General features: G+C 40.1%; 1 protein-coding gene across 2 annotated transcripts; it reads right to left on the bottom strand.

Annotated features, from left to right (window-relative positions):
• Nucleotides 1–7,758: 7,758 nt before the first annotated feature.
• Nucleotides 7,759–12,747, bottom strand: zpld1b (zona pellucida-like domain containing 1b). 2 transcript variants are annotated; one of them, XM_037457309.2, is made up of 10 exons: nt 12,360–12,747; nt 11,057–11,277; nt 10,784–10,965; nt 10,526–10,598; nt 9,910–10,007; nt 9,499–9,579; nt 9,112–9,190; nt 8,928–9,033; nt 8,368–8,397; nt 7,759–8,239 (listed from the first exon to the last, which is right to left on the bottom strand). In XM_037457309.2, the coding sequence occupies exons 1-10, from the start codon at nt 12,496–12,498 to the stop codon at nt 8,067–8,069; spliced, it is 1,182 nt and encodes a 393-aa protein (XP_037313206.1). In that variant the 5' UTR covers nt 12,499–12,747; the 3' UTR covers nt 7,759–8,066. The 2 variants fall into 2 exon arrangements, with proteins under 2 accessions (XP_037313206.1, XP_037313196.1); XM_037457299.2 differs by having other exon boundaries at nt 9,112–9,283.
• Nucleotides 12,748–16,062: the final 3,315 nt, after the last annotated feature.

The following is a 16,062-nucleotide window of genomic DNA, read 5'->3' on the forward strand; positions in this document are numbered from 1 at the left end:
ATATAACAAAAATTGAATTTGACTACATTCTAAATGTATTATTCAGTTGAACAATCATCAATCCCCATCAGCCACATTTGCTTGCTATTTTTGGAAATCACACTTCCGTATTTAGAGCCAAGAAACTTCACAAATCCACAAATTGAAACACCTTTTGTACAGAATTTTGTGTAAGAATGTGTTCTCACAATTAACTATTGGAATTTAACTCTTTCGTCACATTCTCTCTACCCCTGTTAAACCACTCAAGCTACATGCTTATCAAACTGTCTTACTTGGGGAATCAGATTCTCTTCCCTTGTTTGGATTTGGAGGGTGATGATTAGAAATAATCTCTTCCAGTGACACATTTATGGTCAAGAGAGCACCGGCATTGGCTTTTTGTTTTGTTAAATTTCTCCCACAACACACAATGAGGGTCCACCAGTATGTTCTGGTGTTATACATTCACTCTATTTTACTCAAACGCGAATTGTTCAGCTAGCAAAACGGACATGATGGTATCTTCTCATCCACATAACTCAGCAAGAAAGCCAAAGTAAATGTATTTCATGAAACCACAAAGTATTCCCTTAAACATGTACAGGGTGTAGCACATAAATGGTGTCCTGTTCACGCTTCTTCTGCTTTGTCTGATATGATTTGAACATGACATTACACTTTTCCCACAGTTTCACTGTCTCTTTGCAAAAGGTTAATGGAACAGCTGGACCTTCCAGCTCAGCAGTCCAGCAGAGTTTTCTTTTGTTAAGTTTTGCAGTTACCTGCCTTCAACCCATGGGAGCTTGTTTTTGTGTGTTGATTTTGGCACATTAGCACATCCCATCAGCTCTACGGCACCACACTGAGTCTTGTGTGTTCATATGCCAGCCAGAAATTACAGCTGTACCATCATTGTAATGCCTGCTAAACCCAATGTATAGCCACAGACAAGCTCATATGCATATTAATTAGGATGGAAATGACAAGACAATTGTTCTTTCAGCTGAGGACAAATCCGGCAAAATTGTTAAGCCCTCACAGATTTAAAGTTTTTGAAAGATAAAAGTCTAAAATAAATAGAGTCGTGTGATTGCGGCTATACAGAGGCGGCCAAACAAAGATGCATCGCAAAACGAGTAGACTTTAAATATGGTAATATTCGAGAAAATGTGCATGGTCCAGGGCAACATTCAGCAAAAATGTGCATAACAAATTTCTAGTAGCTCTTCACTCCCATTCACCCAAGGCTATTAACATTATAGAGAGCAAAGCAGCTGGATGCAAAGGTTAATGTCCACACCATTAGAGAGCGACAGTGCATGCATTTATCCCTGTTGGTTTAATTAAATTACAGAAAACTCATGAAGGGGGGGGGGGGGATTTATCCCAAACATACAGTTACTGCAGCCCTAATGGAGCACTACCTTCCAGCTCAGCTGATTGATCCCACCTCACGTTCCTAAGTGGGTCGTCTTGTCATAGAGTTTATCACGGCCTACTTAACAATACAGGAACTCCCAATTAGATCCTTTGTGAAACCAGACATTGCTTTTAAATTTCATGAAGTAAAGGAGGACACGTCTCACTTATTGCTTGGTAACTAATCATTGATCTTAACCTTCCGTCAACACATACGTTGTACACATAGACACATTTCTAGCCCTTCAGAAAGCTGACACAAAAAGCTATAAGCCAGTGTTGTAACTTGATATCAATTGAACTGGAAATTAAACGCAATGATTAAATTATTTACTGGTAATTAAAACTCATCCTGGTCTGCTGATCCAGTTCTAATCTGGTGTTTTAAATATATCTTTGTGGTAAACTCTCCACAAAATGTATTGATTAATGGCACTGTAGACTGGTTTGCATCAAACACTGGTGGAGATTAGACACCCTCTAGTGGAGGGTCATTATAAAAAACCTCACTCCACACAAACTTATATTAGTCGTCTCTGCTTTCAAGGACAAGCACAACAAACATCGTACTAAAGAAAACTCCTGAAAGCACACATTCGAAAACCAATATTCATATTGAACGGCTCCACTCCTTTTCTGATCTAGATTCCTCCGGTTATTAAACAGTAGTGCGCCTGTGTGCCAGTTATACTCGGTTTGATGAATTAATCCTTTTCATTTCCATAAAAAAAATCGGAGAGAGCGCTGAAGACAACCATGCGTCTTGCGTGTCTTGTGGACTGTGAAATGCACCGTAACAAAGGATGGTGTTTCTCTGGACTGAACTGTGAGTGTATTCTGTTGGAAGACAACCTCTCGTTTCATTTGTTGCAAGATGTAATTGCAGAAAAAGTGCATGGAAAGATAGCACAGATATATACAGCAGAGGTCATTCCCGATGTGAGACTCAAACAATGTTCTAATAACAGTTAATACAGTGGATTATAAATTATCAGAAGGGTTACAACTAAGTACAGTACAGACGCTTGCAGGTTTCATTCAAAGAGTCAAATAAAGACTTTCGTTATTCATTTGATTTGGTTACATTTCATATGATACTCATCAAGCTAATTTTACATTAACAATTGAAGTAATCACACATGGTGCTTCCACGTAAAAAAAATACAACAGGTCAGATCTGGTTTGCACAAAATATTGTGCTTGTAAAACCATCAAGGCCAGATTAGATGTTGCTATGTGACGTGCAATCCATTGTATGATTTGTGTTCTTGATTTGTACACTGAGCCTGAGTACTTGAATCAAAGAATAATAAACCAATGAAAATACACCAAACTTAAAATGAGAGAAAAGAGTAAGTATAGTTCATTTCAAGCTTTTGATTTCCTTTCAGTGAGTTAAAGGAACAGTTCCTATATATTCCTTATTTTATTTTTCCATTCATCCGGATAGGTACATTTCTCAGACTTCACCCTCCATAGCGGCTAATAACCTGTGAAGGATCAGAAGGAAAAATAAAGTGCTCCAATCAATAGTTTGAATCAGTACAGCAGAGTCCTTACATACATTATGCACCTGCACCAGCATGCGAATGTCAGCCTGTCAAACTCAATGTGTCACTTAGCCCGTGCTGACCCCTGTTCATCAACATTATGGGCCGCTGCTGGCTGAAACATTTCAGTTTTAGATAAAAAAGATGTCGCCATCAAAATGGCTGTCACACCTTTCCCATCAAAAATCCCAGGACGACAGACGTGCCCTCGCCTCCAGACAGAGCTGTGCACAAATGAGAGTAACATTACAGGAGGCACTATTCCAGCCAACAACAGAATACATTATTGACGTGCTGTAAAAGAAGCTTTTCATTTCTGGAGAAATGCAATTAGTAAAACTTTGTGAAAGGCTGTTCTCATGGCAGTTAAGTTAATAAATAACATTCTTACCCTCTTCTTTGGATTGAATGGCTGAATAAAAACAGGGCGAGTCAGCATCTTACTATGCAGGAACTCTGATAGGCAATACAATTTTGTAAAAGGGAATTTACAGACGGAAAGGGAGCCAAAGCGGGAGTTACAATATAAAGGTAACATTTTTGAAAAACTAATGTCGTCCTGTCAGACTTTTTTTTTTAACCTTTCGATAATTCCTGTCATTACATTTTATTCAATTTTTATAATTTAGTTCTGTATATATATATATATATATATATATATATATATATGTTATATTATTTTTCTCTGTATTGGCTTTTTTCCCAGATAAGCTTGCTCCCTACCTTGCCAAGAGATGGATCACAAATAGAAACTACAGACAGCAGCCACTTAGTTTAGCGTATCTGTAAACAAAGGGAAGGAGCTTGACTGTCTCCACAGTAAAAAAAAAATCCATCCATCAGCATCTCTACAACTTACTACTTAACATATCAAATCTGGTTGGTTTAAGATAAATCAACATGATGGCTTGTGTGCAGGATGTGCTGGGAGCAGTAACATCCTGCCAACCTTGGGGTGAACACAAAACTAAGAAAGTCATGGCCATCAATTCATTTTTTGTATCGTTGCTTTGGACAGATTCCACTCTTGAGAGTGTTGTTGATAATTTATGTCTAGACTAGAAGGAGATGCATTACACAAAGTATCGTCAAACTATTCTTTTAATTGTGCATATTTCAATGTCTTAACATGTCACTTGTTTACCTGACGATGCCTGATAATGTATGGCACATAAAAATCACTTTTTAGAAATCAAATATCTACTTTTAAGTGTGCAGAACTTTTGTTCGACTCCTTTAACTTTTCATCTGCACACAAAAAAGATAGAAAGGAAATTGATCATACAGTTCTCTGCCTTGCTCTTGAGTGTGGGCAAAGACCGAGGGATGCTACACTCCTCTTCCTGCTGCTTTGCTGCTGAAACCATTCAAAGAGACATGAGCTCATAATAAAGCTGATTTCGAGATTTCTGCTTGAAAAGCACCCAGTGCCTTCCCACCTTGAAATGCTGCAGGTGCTGCAGGTGTGCTGCTGATGCAGTAGGTGATGCGCATGATGCGCTGAATGTAGTAGTTTGAATAGTCTCATTTAGTCGCTCGATGAAGCAGAAAGCCAGCGAGTAGAAGCAAGCCTTTTGGCAACGCCGTCCTCTAGCGTGCTGGTGATCTATGGAGCACCTTTCAATGGAAGGCGTACCTCAGAAGTTCCACATTTGAGAAGCCCACGGGTACACAAAGGCAGTACACTGCACTAAGGATAGAAATACTGGTAGGAAACCAAAACAGGGGCCCCCTTTAGATACAGAGGTAGTCCCTGCTGGAATATTTTCATGGAAGCGAGGAATTATTAATAAATGCAAGCATGATTATTTTACAAATGCTTAAAAATAAATGTCGGCCAACGTCTCTGTCACAACAAAGTGAAATCACAGCAAGGAAGTGAAACTCTCCCCTTCTCCTCAACACTTGCGGAATGGCATAAATCTGTGATATATTAAGTCAAAAAGCAATCGGAAATTATTTTAATTCGAACCAAAACACAGAACTCAGCTCTCAAAATGTGCTGTAACTCTCCCTGGCTAAAGGTCAACAGGTCTCATGACCACTTTATAATGAAATCTGGACACTATGTGGACTCCCACCACTGAGTTACTCCCACAGGCATTTCCCTCTCTGTCTGGGAGGCAGGAGGGTTCACTGAGGTGAACATCCCCTCACAGTCCACATTGTCCCAGATCTGGTTGAGGATCAGAAAGCTCGAGTTGTATCCGGTGTATAGACAACCAGGCAGATTACAATCGCCAGGTCGATGGCAGATTTGCCACACACACACCACAGTAATATCAGTGTCTGATGGTGGTAAGATCATATTGTTATCTAAAGATACCGATTTAAAATAGTCATGTTTATCCATACCATTTAGAACCCCAATTCAGATTAATACTTTGAAATATTGTTCAGAAATGACATTTCTCCGGTAAACACAAGTGCAATTAAAACACTTTAATAAGTGTGGTAGTTAACAAGGATCAATATGGCTCTCCTATTGAACTAAACATCGATTAACTGAAATCCTTTATTTGTTTTGGACCCTTCAGTCAAAAACAAATGATTGAGATAGAAGGTCAAGCTAACCGTACCTGGTTGTCTGGCATATTCCCCAGTCAGATATCTTGAGGGCCCACAATACACAGGGAACACAGGAGGAGGAAGCTAATACACAAAGGTCAAATACAGAAACTCTTAATAAATCCAGCACAATGCAGAAGTTCAGCGAGGCCATTTTAACACGATAGATCCACAATAAGATACTTAATCCTATCAATGGAGGATTGCCTTTTGGTTGCTCAGTCTAACTGCTGGTTTAGGCGACATACAGAATATGGTGAGCATGACCGTCGTTTGATCACAACGCTGTTTTAGGATTGGATGGAAACAGGGTCAATGGTACTTTAGAGGGGCTGACTTTGTTTGCAAAAACAATTCCCTTTCTTTTGCTGAGGTCGTCTCATGGAAGCAAAGGATGAAACCCAACACATAACCCTTCAAAGCTACATCCTTCAACACCGCCCATGCGAAGCTTTGTGACTCAAGTGTGAAATTCAGCCCCCTTTTCCAGCTAGAAGGAAATATAATAAAGTAAGTAAGTATGGATGGGTTCTATTCACCTTGGGCTTAAAAGAGGAAACATGACTTGTTGCTTTCCACAGTGTTCAGTGTCTGATGTGACAAATTGACACAAAATACTTTTTATTTAATGGCTTGTGTTGCTCGTGATCTGGCAAAATGTTATGAGAATCAGAAGTCAGAATGATGTTGTTAACTCGAATGCATCATGTGCAAAAATAAGAGACGTTTGAACATATGTATTTAGGATACACTCCTAAACATTTAGACACTGAATACAGATTACACTGATGTTGTTTGAATGTTTATCATAGAGAAAATTATTGAAGGATAGTTGAAACAAACAGGGAAGAGACAACTCTGAAGATTGGCCTCTTTGCCAATGTTTGAAACCACAATACCAAATACGGTACACTTTATAATTAACAAGTTGACGCTCAAACAGGCCACGAGTCCTCTTGTCCTCACGCCCCCACACACACACACACATTCCCATATTCCTCACCTAGGTCTTTGAAGAATACGTTTTCACTGCTCTTGACTCGCCTGAACTTGGCTTTAGCATTCATAGCCAAATCCCAGCCTCATTTCCATTTTGGGAGGTGGAATCAATTATCGCTGGCAGTAAACTGAGAAGAGGGAATAATAGCATTTATTCCTCTCCTTTCAGTTATCTCTGGCCATTGTGGACTCTGAATACATCACAAAATGGGTGTTGAAATGGAGGATTAGCGTGATAAAGAACAGTGAAAGCAGCAGAGTTGTGTGGGTAACAAAACAGCTGCAGAGTCAGACAGGCGAGATTCATCTGCCGCCAACAGACTGCTATATAGGTCATCGGAAAGGAAAATCAATACTGCAAAAATTGAAAGACTCATTTCGTCAGTTATCTAATGAGCTCCGGCAGTGTTTGGTATTTTTGTTCGTTTTCCCGGAGATTAGACATCAATGCGGTCGTGACAACGGAAAAACCTTCACACATATGGATACATGTTAAAGGGGAATAAGTTACGGGTGATATTCAGAGAGATCATGGATAAAACAGCATGAAACAGAACTATTATTTATTGTTAACATAAAAGTGTGTTATTAGGCAGCCATTAGGAGATTGTAGATAGGTTGTGTTTAATTATATAGTATTAATTATATAGCAGAAACTAGTCAAAGCCAGGCTGTGCATTCAAATGACACATTAGAAGTGCTCCACAAATGGATACGAAGCATCAGCATGTTTGCAGTCATGTAAAAACTGTTTAAACCTTCTGAAAGTAGTCTCCATACAGTACAAAGTATTTACTAAATAAAATCAAGGTCAAGCTTTACTTTCCTAATCACATTTTTCTTGAATGTTGGGTGATTGTGATTATGATTATGATTATAGGATGAATCATGCAACAGTTAGTTGCACAAATCAATATAAATCCCAGCATCCTTTGCAACTTAAAATAAATTATCTGTAAATGTTGTTACCCATGTCCAGCTATGTTGTACTTGTTTTTAGCTCTATGTCTATTTCTTTTGTTTAAATATGCACTAGGATGAAACCCCTAAAGATGCACCATCTCATTTTCAAAAAGCTCAGTCCAGCCTCCGTGTTGCCTTTCATACTAAAGCCTGCTGAATGTGACGTCTTTGTTATTGTTCTGTTGCGGGGGGCATGCAGGTCAGTTCAGGACAAGTTCCCACTGAAATTGGATATTATGCAGATTTTTTAAGAATACGATACAAATTGGTCAAAATGAGTCATTTTAATCAAACACAACTTATATGTTTCTAAAAATCAACATTTGTCCATTAGCATCAGAGTTATGAGTGTACAACTTCTGTAAATACTGTGATTGACAAAATAATTGCTGAATGAATAATAAGAATACTGAGGTACTGAAGGCAATAAATACAGAACGCCTAGAAACATAACATATACACATTTAATAATGCGTGTACAAAGAGAAGCACACATGTAACCTCTGTTCAGCTTGTGTACCCAACATGTGAAAAACCTTTGCGTATATTGTCAGTACCGAGATGTCATTATTTACAGATGTTAGCTCATTTAAAGGTGGTGTTCCAAACACCTGAGGCTGTGGTGGTTGGGAGGCGGGACTTCTTCAGGAGGCGAAGTGACAGCAGGAAGAAGCCCATACTGACCACACCCAGGACGGCCACTCCTGAGACCAGAGCACTGGTCAATGGGTTCATTGGATGGGAGGGGTCTCCAGAGGCTGGGGGGCAGGGTGGAGAAAAGCAAAAACTTCAATCAGATGTTTATTTTTTATTTTTATCCACACAGCTATCCCAGGACTTCATTTAAAACTGTCTCTGTTTAGTGACATTGAACATGAGAGCTTACCAAGTTGGGAGTTGTTGGCAGGAGTTTCATCTGAAAATAAATCATTTAAATCGATTGTTAAAATAGTTTACATATATACATATATTTCAATCTTAAATGGGTCTGTGGATATATTGATCCATTCATTTAATTCAATATCAAGAGATGTTATCTTCTTTGCTTAATGGCTTTGAGTTAGATAAGAAGATTGAAACCATTCTCAAGTAGTAGTCGCTTAGCTTAGCATAGCATAGAAAATGGAAATAAAAATAAATATCTTTGTCTAGTTCTGTTGTGTCCAGTTGTAATACAATTCTGTCTACAAACATTCCGGCTGACATAATATATACCAGGTTTCCCAGTCTGGCTTCAAAGATGTTTTGAGGGAATGGACCAGGAAAGCAATATTCCTGAATCTAATCTAAAAGAATAACTAATCTGACCTAACTCTCCGTCAAAAAGCAAAGTAGTTACTACGTGAGCTTTAGAGGGTCATGCATATTCTTATATTTTGTTTCCAGTCTTAAGCTTTCTTGCAGAGTTTGATAAGACTTCCTTAAGAGACAGTTTATCATCCATACCACTCCTGGTGATGATCGGTCCAGCTGTGATGACAGCGGACCCAGATGCTGCTGCCGGTGAATCAAGGCTGTCCTCTCCATCCCGCCTGCGCCTCCGCCCGCAAATCTACCAATCACGTCCTCAGATTTCAATCCTCACTGAGGTCACAGGACACAAACTGTGATTCGTGATTTTAACACTTACCGGCATGAGCATTATGCAGTCGTCTGCCCGGCAAAGCTTGGTGACGCAGTGCAGGAACACAGTTGACATCTTCTGGTGTCTGTGTTTGACAAAACGGAAAACCTCAAAGGAAAAGCGGCCCGACTGACTCTTCCCATTTTCAAAAACGGTCGTCTGTGGGTCTTTGTAGCAGCTGTGTCAAAAGAGAACAACTTACACATACAGGCAGTCGTGAACACACTGACAATGACAGATTTGATGCCTGGATTTATGTTTAAGCACTAATTAAGAAGAATAAAAAGTAGCATTCATCCAGGATAAGCCTTTTGGACAGCCTGAATAGATAATGATTCCCTTTTGTGGTTTATCAAGTCATCATCTTGAAAAAAAAGGAAAAGGGCAGATTACCCAAAGAAAAGGTCATAGCGGAGTTCATCATTAGGATTCCCTGAGGGGGTTGTGTAACAGTAGTCCATGAAGATGTTCCACCTGTAGAGGGACAACACTGTGAGCCGGGATGGAGGATAGAGATCTAACTGCACATGGGAAAGCACAGATCAAGGCTTTCTCCCCTGTAGACTGGCGCCTTCATGTCGAATAATAACATAATGGCATAATGAATGTAGGCTAACCATAGAAAAAAGGACTTCATCCGTAAAAAGGATGGTGGGAAAGATGCTGTGATTGACCAAAATATTCTGCTTTATATGTTATTCTTGTAATGGAAGAAAACATGTCTTCTACATGAACAACATTCAAGATCTGAAAACAAGGATAAACTAAAGATTCAGTAATGACAAACACAACGGTACCTCGTACCGTTTGTCTAAGTTTGTAGCTTTCACAGCAGCAAATACTCTTGTTTTCAGAGCCAGTCCAGCCATTGGAATAGAAAGAGGTTGATTGTACGTTGAATCCTGTAGAGAAAAAAAAAGTCGAAGTGGAACGATCGATTTTCCGCTCAATGTGTGAAATGGGAAAATTGAAATAAACAATTGGGCCCGGTCTTGACATCAGAAGCATTTAAAATGCAAGGTGGGCAACATTCCAAGGTTTGGTTTTTGCATGAGCCAGACAAACAAACCAGAGAGAAGGCTGCATTTTAACACACTTATTCTGTGGACATTAGCCCACTGCATTTATATAGTGTAGTTGTAATGGTCTTATAATCTAATTCAGTACCTTTAAAAAACACATCACAAAAATGCACTTTCAGTTTTTTAATGGCTTATTGATTCCCTAAAACAGCTGAGCACTGTGGTTTGAGCATGCATCACATAAACAGATTTACAGAGATGAAGGAGGATATTTTATTCAGCACCCTGACTGGCTAACTATGTTTTTTTGGTTCATGTCACAATCCAAATCTTCAAAGTGCATGCATTGCAATGTAAAATGATTACACATAAAAGCCAGAATGCAGCTGTGTACTCACGTTGTATAGAATCATATTCAGCGTGCTCACAAAGGTACCGTTGCTGTCCTTAACAGTTATCGCGGCAGAGGAGCTGTGAGGAGATTCAAGACATTTATGTGGCTAAACATTTGGAAGAATGCCCGTAAATTTGCATGTGAATCCTCACAAGATGCAGTTTAGGAGAATAATAAATGAATAAATATCAATATGACATCCACGAGTAACTCCTGAAAGTCAAGCTCTACATTTTAATGTTTTTTTGGAGCAGGAACTTACGATGCCAGCTGTGAGTTATTGACCAGGTACTCCAGTGGGTAGCTGCAGCTGAACTTATACAACAAACCGGGCAGGTAGCTGATTATAGCCGGCGGGTCAGGGGTGTCGATGTAGCCGGAGACATTCCCGATTTGAACCAGAGACATGTTCCCATAAGCATTGGCTCCATAAGCTGTGCTGACCTGCAGAAGAAGAACATCTCAACCCCACCGTCTAACCTTCTCCCAACTCACTGATGAAATGACTTATTGATTGTGTGTGTGCGCTCTTTACCACCAGGCTGTTACCGCAGGCCTCCAGAGAGCTGAGACTGATGCTGAACAGGACCGCCGTGGGGAAGGTGTTGTTGTTGATGAACCCTCGGCATTGTGCGTCACTGTGGCGACCGTTCAGGGCCAAATCTGCGTCGGTGTAGCCGGAGAAGAGCACGGGGCAGAAGTTGATCTTCAAGGTGATGGTCTGAACCCCGCAGTACACGCTGATGTCCCGCTCACCTGGAGCAACGGAGCCAGAAGGGTTAACGCTTAAAACAACAACAAAAAAAGTTGTTAGACCAGTGGTTTTATAATTCACATATGAGCAATCGTTGCAAGCAATTGCTCTGCCTCCGCAATGATTGGAAGATTTGCAGACACATTTTTGAGACCTGAACAGCTATCACATTTTCGTGCATGGAACACAACTCTACTTTTTACTAAAATGTTGCAGTTTTGGTGACGCGACACCCTGGTACTTGTCGCTCAGAGCATTGCTGTCAAGCTTCGATCATTCATCTGATATCTCAGGAGGAAGATAGTCCCTGATTGGTTAGTGAGGCTGAAACCCAGCAGAACCTGACACTTAAATACTGTCTGGTGACAGATATTCACTGGCTGTTAAACGGGTGTGACAATCTAATTTTTTTTAATCTAAATTTGCCTAATGGAAAATTGCCTAAAGCCTAATGGAGCTTAAGTCAACTAAATTAATAAAGCCACCGTTAGATCTATTTACCTATTTAGGTATGTTCAGTTTTTTTCTTCTCAAAAGTAAAACAGTTTTACTCGGAAGGATTATAAAATACTCTTCATGTATAAGTATTATACTCATCCTTACAGAACTCGCCATTGTTGAAAAGCATAATTTTGGTGATTTAGCTTCTTCAAGTAAAGAAGTAGTAAAGAATGTTAAAGTAAAGAATGCTTGAATTAGGAATCAGTTTATTGACAAAGTATGTTAGACATAATGAGGAATTTTACATGGCGGTTGGTGGATGCATGAAAACATGGTGTTAGTGGTGGTTTGTAACAAAGTTAATCATACATTACATACAAATGCATATATGCCACAGTTAACATTAGGTCTGCATCACACAGACACCCCTGTTTGTGTGTGTGATCATATCGAACAACATACCATATGTTATTAAGCAACTATTAGCTGTTGTTATCGGATAGATAAGACAAATCCTATAAATTGCTTAAATCGACTATTGTAGTGTGTTCTAAAGTTTCCATGCATCCACGTGTTCCACACCTCTAGGCAGAAGATTGTTTGTTTAGGAAAGAGAAAACATATTATGTGGTAGTATTCTCACCAGGGAACCGGCTGTGGTAGCTGGCGTCACAGTTGTATCCATTAAACTGTGTGGAGACCAAGGCGGCGTTGTTCATCAGCAGGAAGAAAAAGCACAATTGTGTCATTTCGGCACCTGAGAGAGCTTTCCACTGTTTCATCTTCAGAAGGTCAACATTGCATTAACCTCATTACTCAATTACGTGTTCAAAAATGGCCCGTATCGCAAAATTAGATGTTAAAAAACAATTCCCCCAAAGCTTCGCCTGTTTGCTCGCCTGCTACGCGCTGTGCCCTCTATCAAAGTAGTACAACCTTCTTTCCCCAGGTCCCTTGATCCCTCTTATCCTGCCCCCTTTTACCTCAGGCGCTCATGTTGGCTCAAACCCCTATTACCCGACCCCTTTCAAACTGAGGTCACCCTTCTTTCTAACTCATTTCACCCCCACTTCTCTTTATGTTGACCAGTTTCCTGCCTTTCCCAAAGTAATGGGATGGACCCCCCTCGTCCCCTGGTATGTGACGAGAGAAAAGTTCAACACTGAGGGCCAACGTTTTTTTGAAGGCATCGGGGACTTGAACCAAAGCCGACATCAGCCTTACGTGTATCTGTTTAGTGTGCACAGATGAGGTAGATAGAGGGACTCATTATCCCAACGCTTGTGCAGAACATGGGAAACTCCATCAGATCTGAATGGCCCGGACAAATCTTTTCACGGCGCCCAGAAACCCGAGCGCACTCGGAGGGTTCCCACTCGTCTCTCCTCGGTCTGATCCTCGTCTGTCAGCTCACACAAACGGCGGGTCTCAGCGGGAGGGGCTCAGCCCTTGAATTAAGCTGTCATCGGCTGCTGCCGTGGCCTACATTCACATGAGCATAAAAGTCAACTCACGGTCTGATGCAAGGCTGTGTGTGGGTAATTGTGATGCGCATGGCATCACTTAGAGTAGAGGCATTCAGGGGTGCGCTCAGCGGAGCAGAAGGTAAAAGTGGTACTGTGTGTGTTATTATTTGTTAGTTTACCTTGGGATAGCTCACCATTTATTCTACTGCCGTCTGCCGAACAAAAGTTATTGAACTGTTATTAGAAGAAAGAACTGATCTTTCTTTTGCACAATAAATCACACAAAAAGACCAGAACCACCTTCACAACTTAATAATGCAATTCGTGTTCCAGATTCCAACAACATTGGTTCCAACTGAAGACATACAATTTTAAAAACAGTCATCCGAAAACAGCTGGCACTGAAATTGATGTGAAATTTAGAGTAAATAGTGCATTTATTGTTCTGTTATCTCTGCCAGGTGTAGGCCCGGGCAGAGGCCTTGTGTTCAGCCATGTGTGTGACTCTGTTCGCCTGTGACTCAGCGAGTGTAAACATCTGTTTTTGTCCACTGTTAATCATGCATTCTGCTGCAGCCAACTCGACAATATGTATTGGTGGCCAGTTATAGGTGCATGTCTTGTTTGCGGTGAATTGCACGTTCTCAAAGCACGCATCTGCAGGACCATGGCAGAATTTAAAAAGCAAGCTAAATAGACATCTTCCTCAAGTCCCAAGGCTGTCTAGGTGACAAATACTTTGTGTTAACTGATTTAATTTAAAAACTAGTAATGCTGGACACGTTGCCCTGACATTTGGTGCAGGCATTGATTAGCCGTGTCAATCAGTGACTTTTCACCAGGGTCACTATGTGTTCATACTGGTGTTTATCTATCTAAGAGTGTGGTTTTCTCAACAGTGAGGATTACATCCTGACAATCCGATAGCAATGCTGTGGAGTCCTTAGTGGACAATGCTTTGTCCAGGTTAGGATAAGATTGTGGTTAATCAATTCATTCCTCTACACAAAGTCCAAAGTCCGCCATGTTGCTCCGCCATCAGCCCAGAATGGAGAACCCAAAGCCCATTAAGGCCGTTTTATGTTTTTACGTCACCGGAAAGCCACCGTGGTTTCTCATCACGATCAAACCAGGTGAGCGTAAGGGTGAGCGTCAGGGTACCACTGCTTCTCAAAATATTGCAAGGGAAGAGAAATTGCAAGGAAACTTGCTTACTAGGATGCTTACTATAAATCCATTATAATTGAGTGCTTGTGCTTTTCACAATATGACAAGTCAAAACGTGTGTGGGTGTGTGTGTATGGAAACCCCCAAGCTCATTTGCCCTGGTGTTTTCCATGTGCATCTTTTCTGAAATGTTGTATCCGTGTTCATTAAAAAAAATAAGAGCACATAGGAAAAGTTTATGCTTGGATTGTTGTTCCCTTTTTACTCTAAACACAATCTCCTCATCCTGTTGCCCTGAAACTCCTCAGAAACCGATCTGCCAAACAGACGCCTCGTGGCCCTTGGTATCCCTGAGAAACACAGCTGGCTGCAGGTGTTTGCTAATCGCTGCTGACAAGGCCGGGCTGAAATCCAATATCAAACACTTCCAGGCAGACAGGTGCCATTCAGAGCAAAGAAGATCAGATGTCCATATATGCAAAATACGGGAAATTAAAACATATGGTGAACCCTTTACTATCCTGTTTATTTTGCACATCTCATCTGGGATATTACATATTTAACGAACTTTTGTGCTTGTGTTTCAGTTACATGACTTTCTTTAAGTTATAGGGTGAAATCATGTACTTGTTGTTGGGGAACATATTTGCACATTTAAAGCAAGTCTCAATGTTTTCTGTATCATGTCGATTTTATTAGCAGTAATTTTCATCACCAAGAAAATAAAATTGCACAATCTGGGCTGAATCACAAAACCTGTGAGAATGTTGTAATGTGACTTTCCAGTTTTAACACTGTCAGGAAAGAGAAACCCTTCTCAAAGGCTGTAATGTCTCCAAAAGCTAGAGAACTCATTTATAAGATTGTTTGTTTTTGCGGTTGATGGTACAACTGTGCTACGATTATTAGATGCACACCATTATTAGAATGGGGTTTGTTTCTCAAGGGGATTTCTTATGAGATAAGAACAAAAATACAAACAGAGATTACATCGTTTGCAGGGCTGGAAACTCGCAAAAATTCCCAAGTGAGGCGGGAAAACAACAGACTGACTTATTGTTTATGTATGAGACTCAACCCAAGTAATAAGAGAACAACAAATGAAGAATACTTTTTTTCCTTTACCATGACCTTCAGAGGGAACACAACATTACATTAAATGCATTGAAAATATAAGGTCAAACCTAGATTTTGTTTAAATTAATAATTAAGCCAAATAATGTATTGGGGAAATTTAAAGGAAGAACTGGAGTTTTTAAATTCTTAATTCTTGACTGGATTATTTAGCATGCAATCTCTCCCACTGCATGTTTTCTAATTTGAGTGAGAGTACGTGAGATTTGATCTGCTCCACAGTGAACGTAAGTGAGAAGAATGACACACGTGATCTGACTGTTTGGAGGTGTTCGTGGCACTATGCTGCCCTCCTGTGCTCACTGTGTCACACTGCAGAAGCTCGAACAGAGTTTCCAGACTCACATTTTAACACATTGATGCATCAATAAAAACGACACAGAACAATCTTCTGTGAAAGAAAATGAATGCAGACATTCAGAGAGCACGAAATGAATCTTTTCATTACAATTTTAACTCACAGTGCTCTGCCTCCAATTTCCACTTGTCTCATGTTTCAATTACGGACTGTTTTATCCAGATGTGTTTGAACAATTGACATATTCCCAGGAGTTAAAAGTTAATCAAAGACTACAAACG

The sequence above is a fragment of the Pungitius pungitius genome, chromosome 3 (assembly GCF_949316345.1).
Source record: "Pungitius pungitius chromosome 3, fPunPun2.1, whole genome shotgun sequence".
Classification (NCBI taxonomy): domain Eukaryota; kingdom Metazoa; phylum Chordata; class Actinopteri; order Perciformes; family Gasterosteidae; genus Pungitius; species Pungitius pungitius.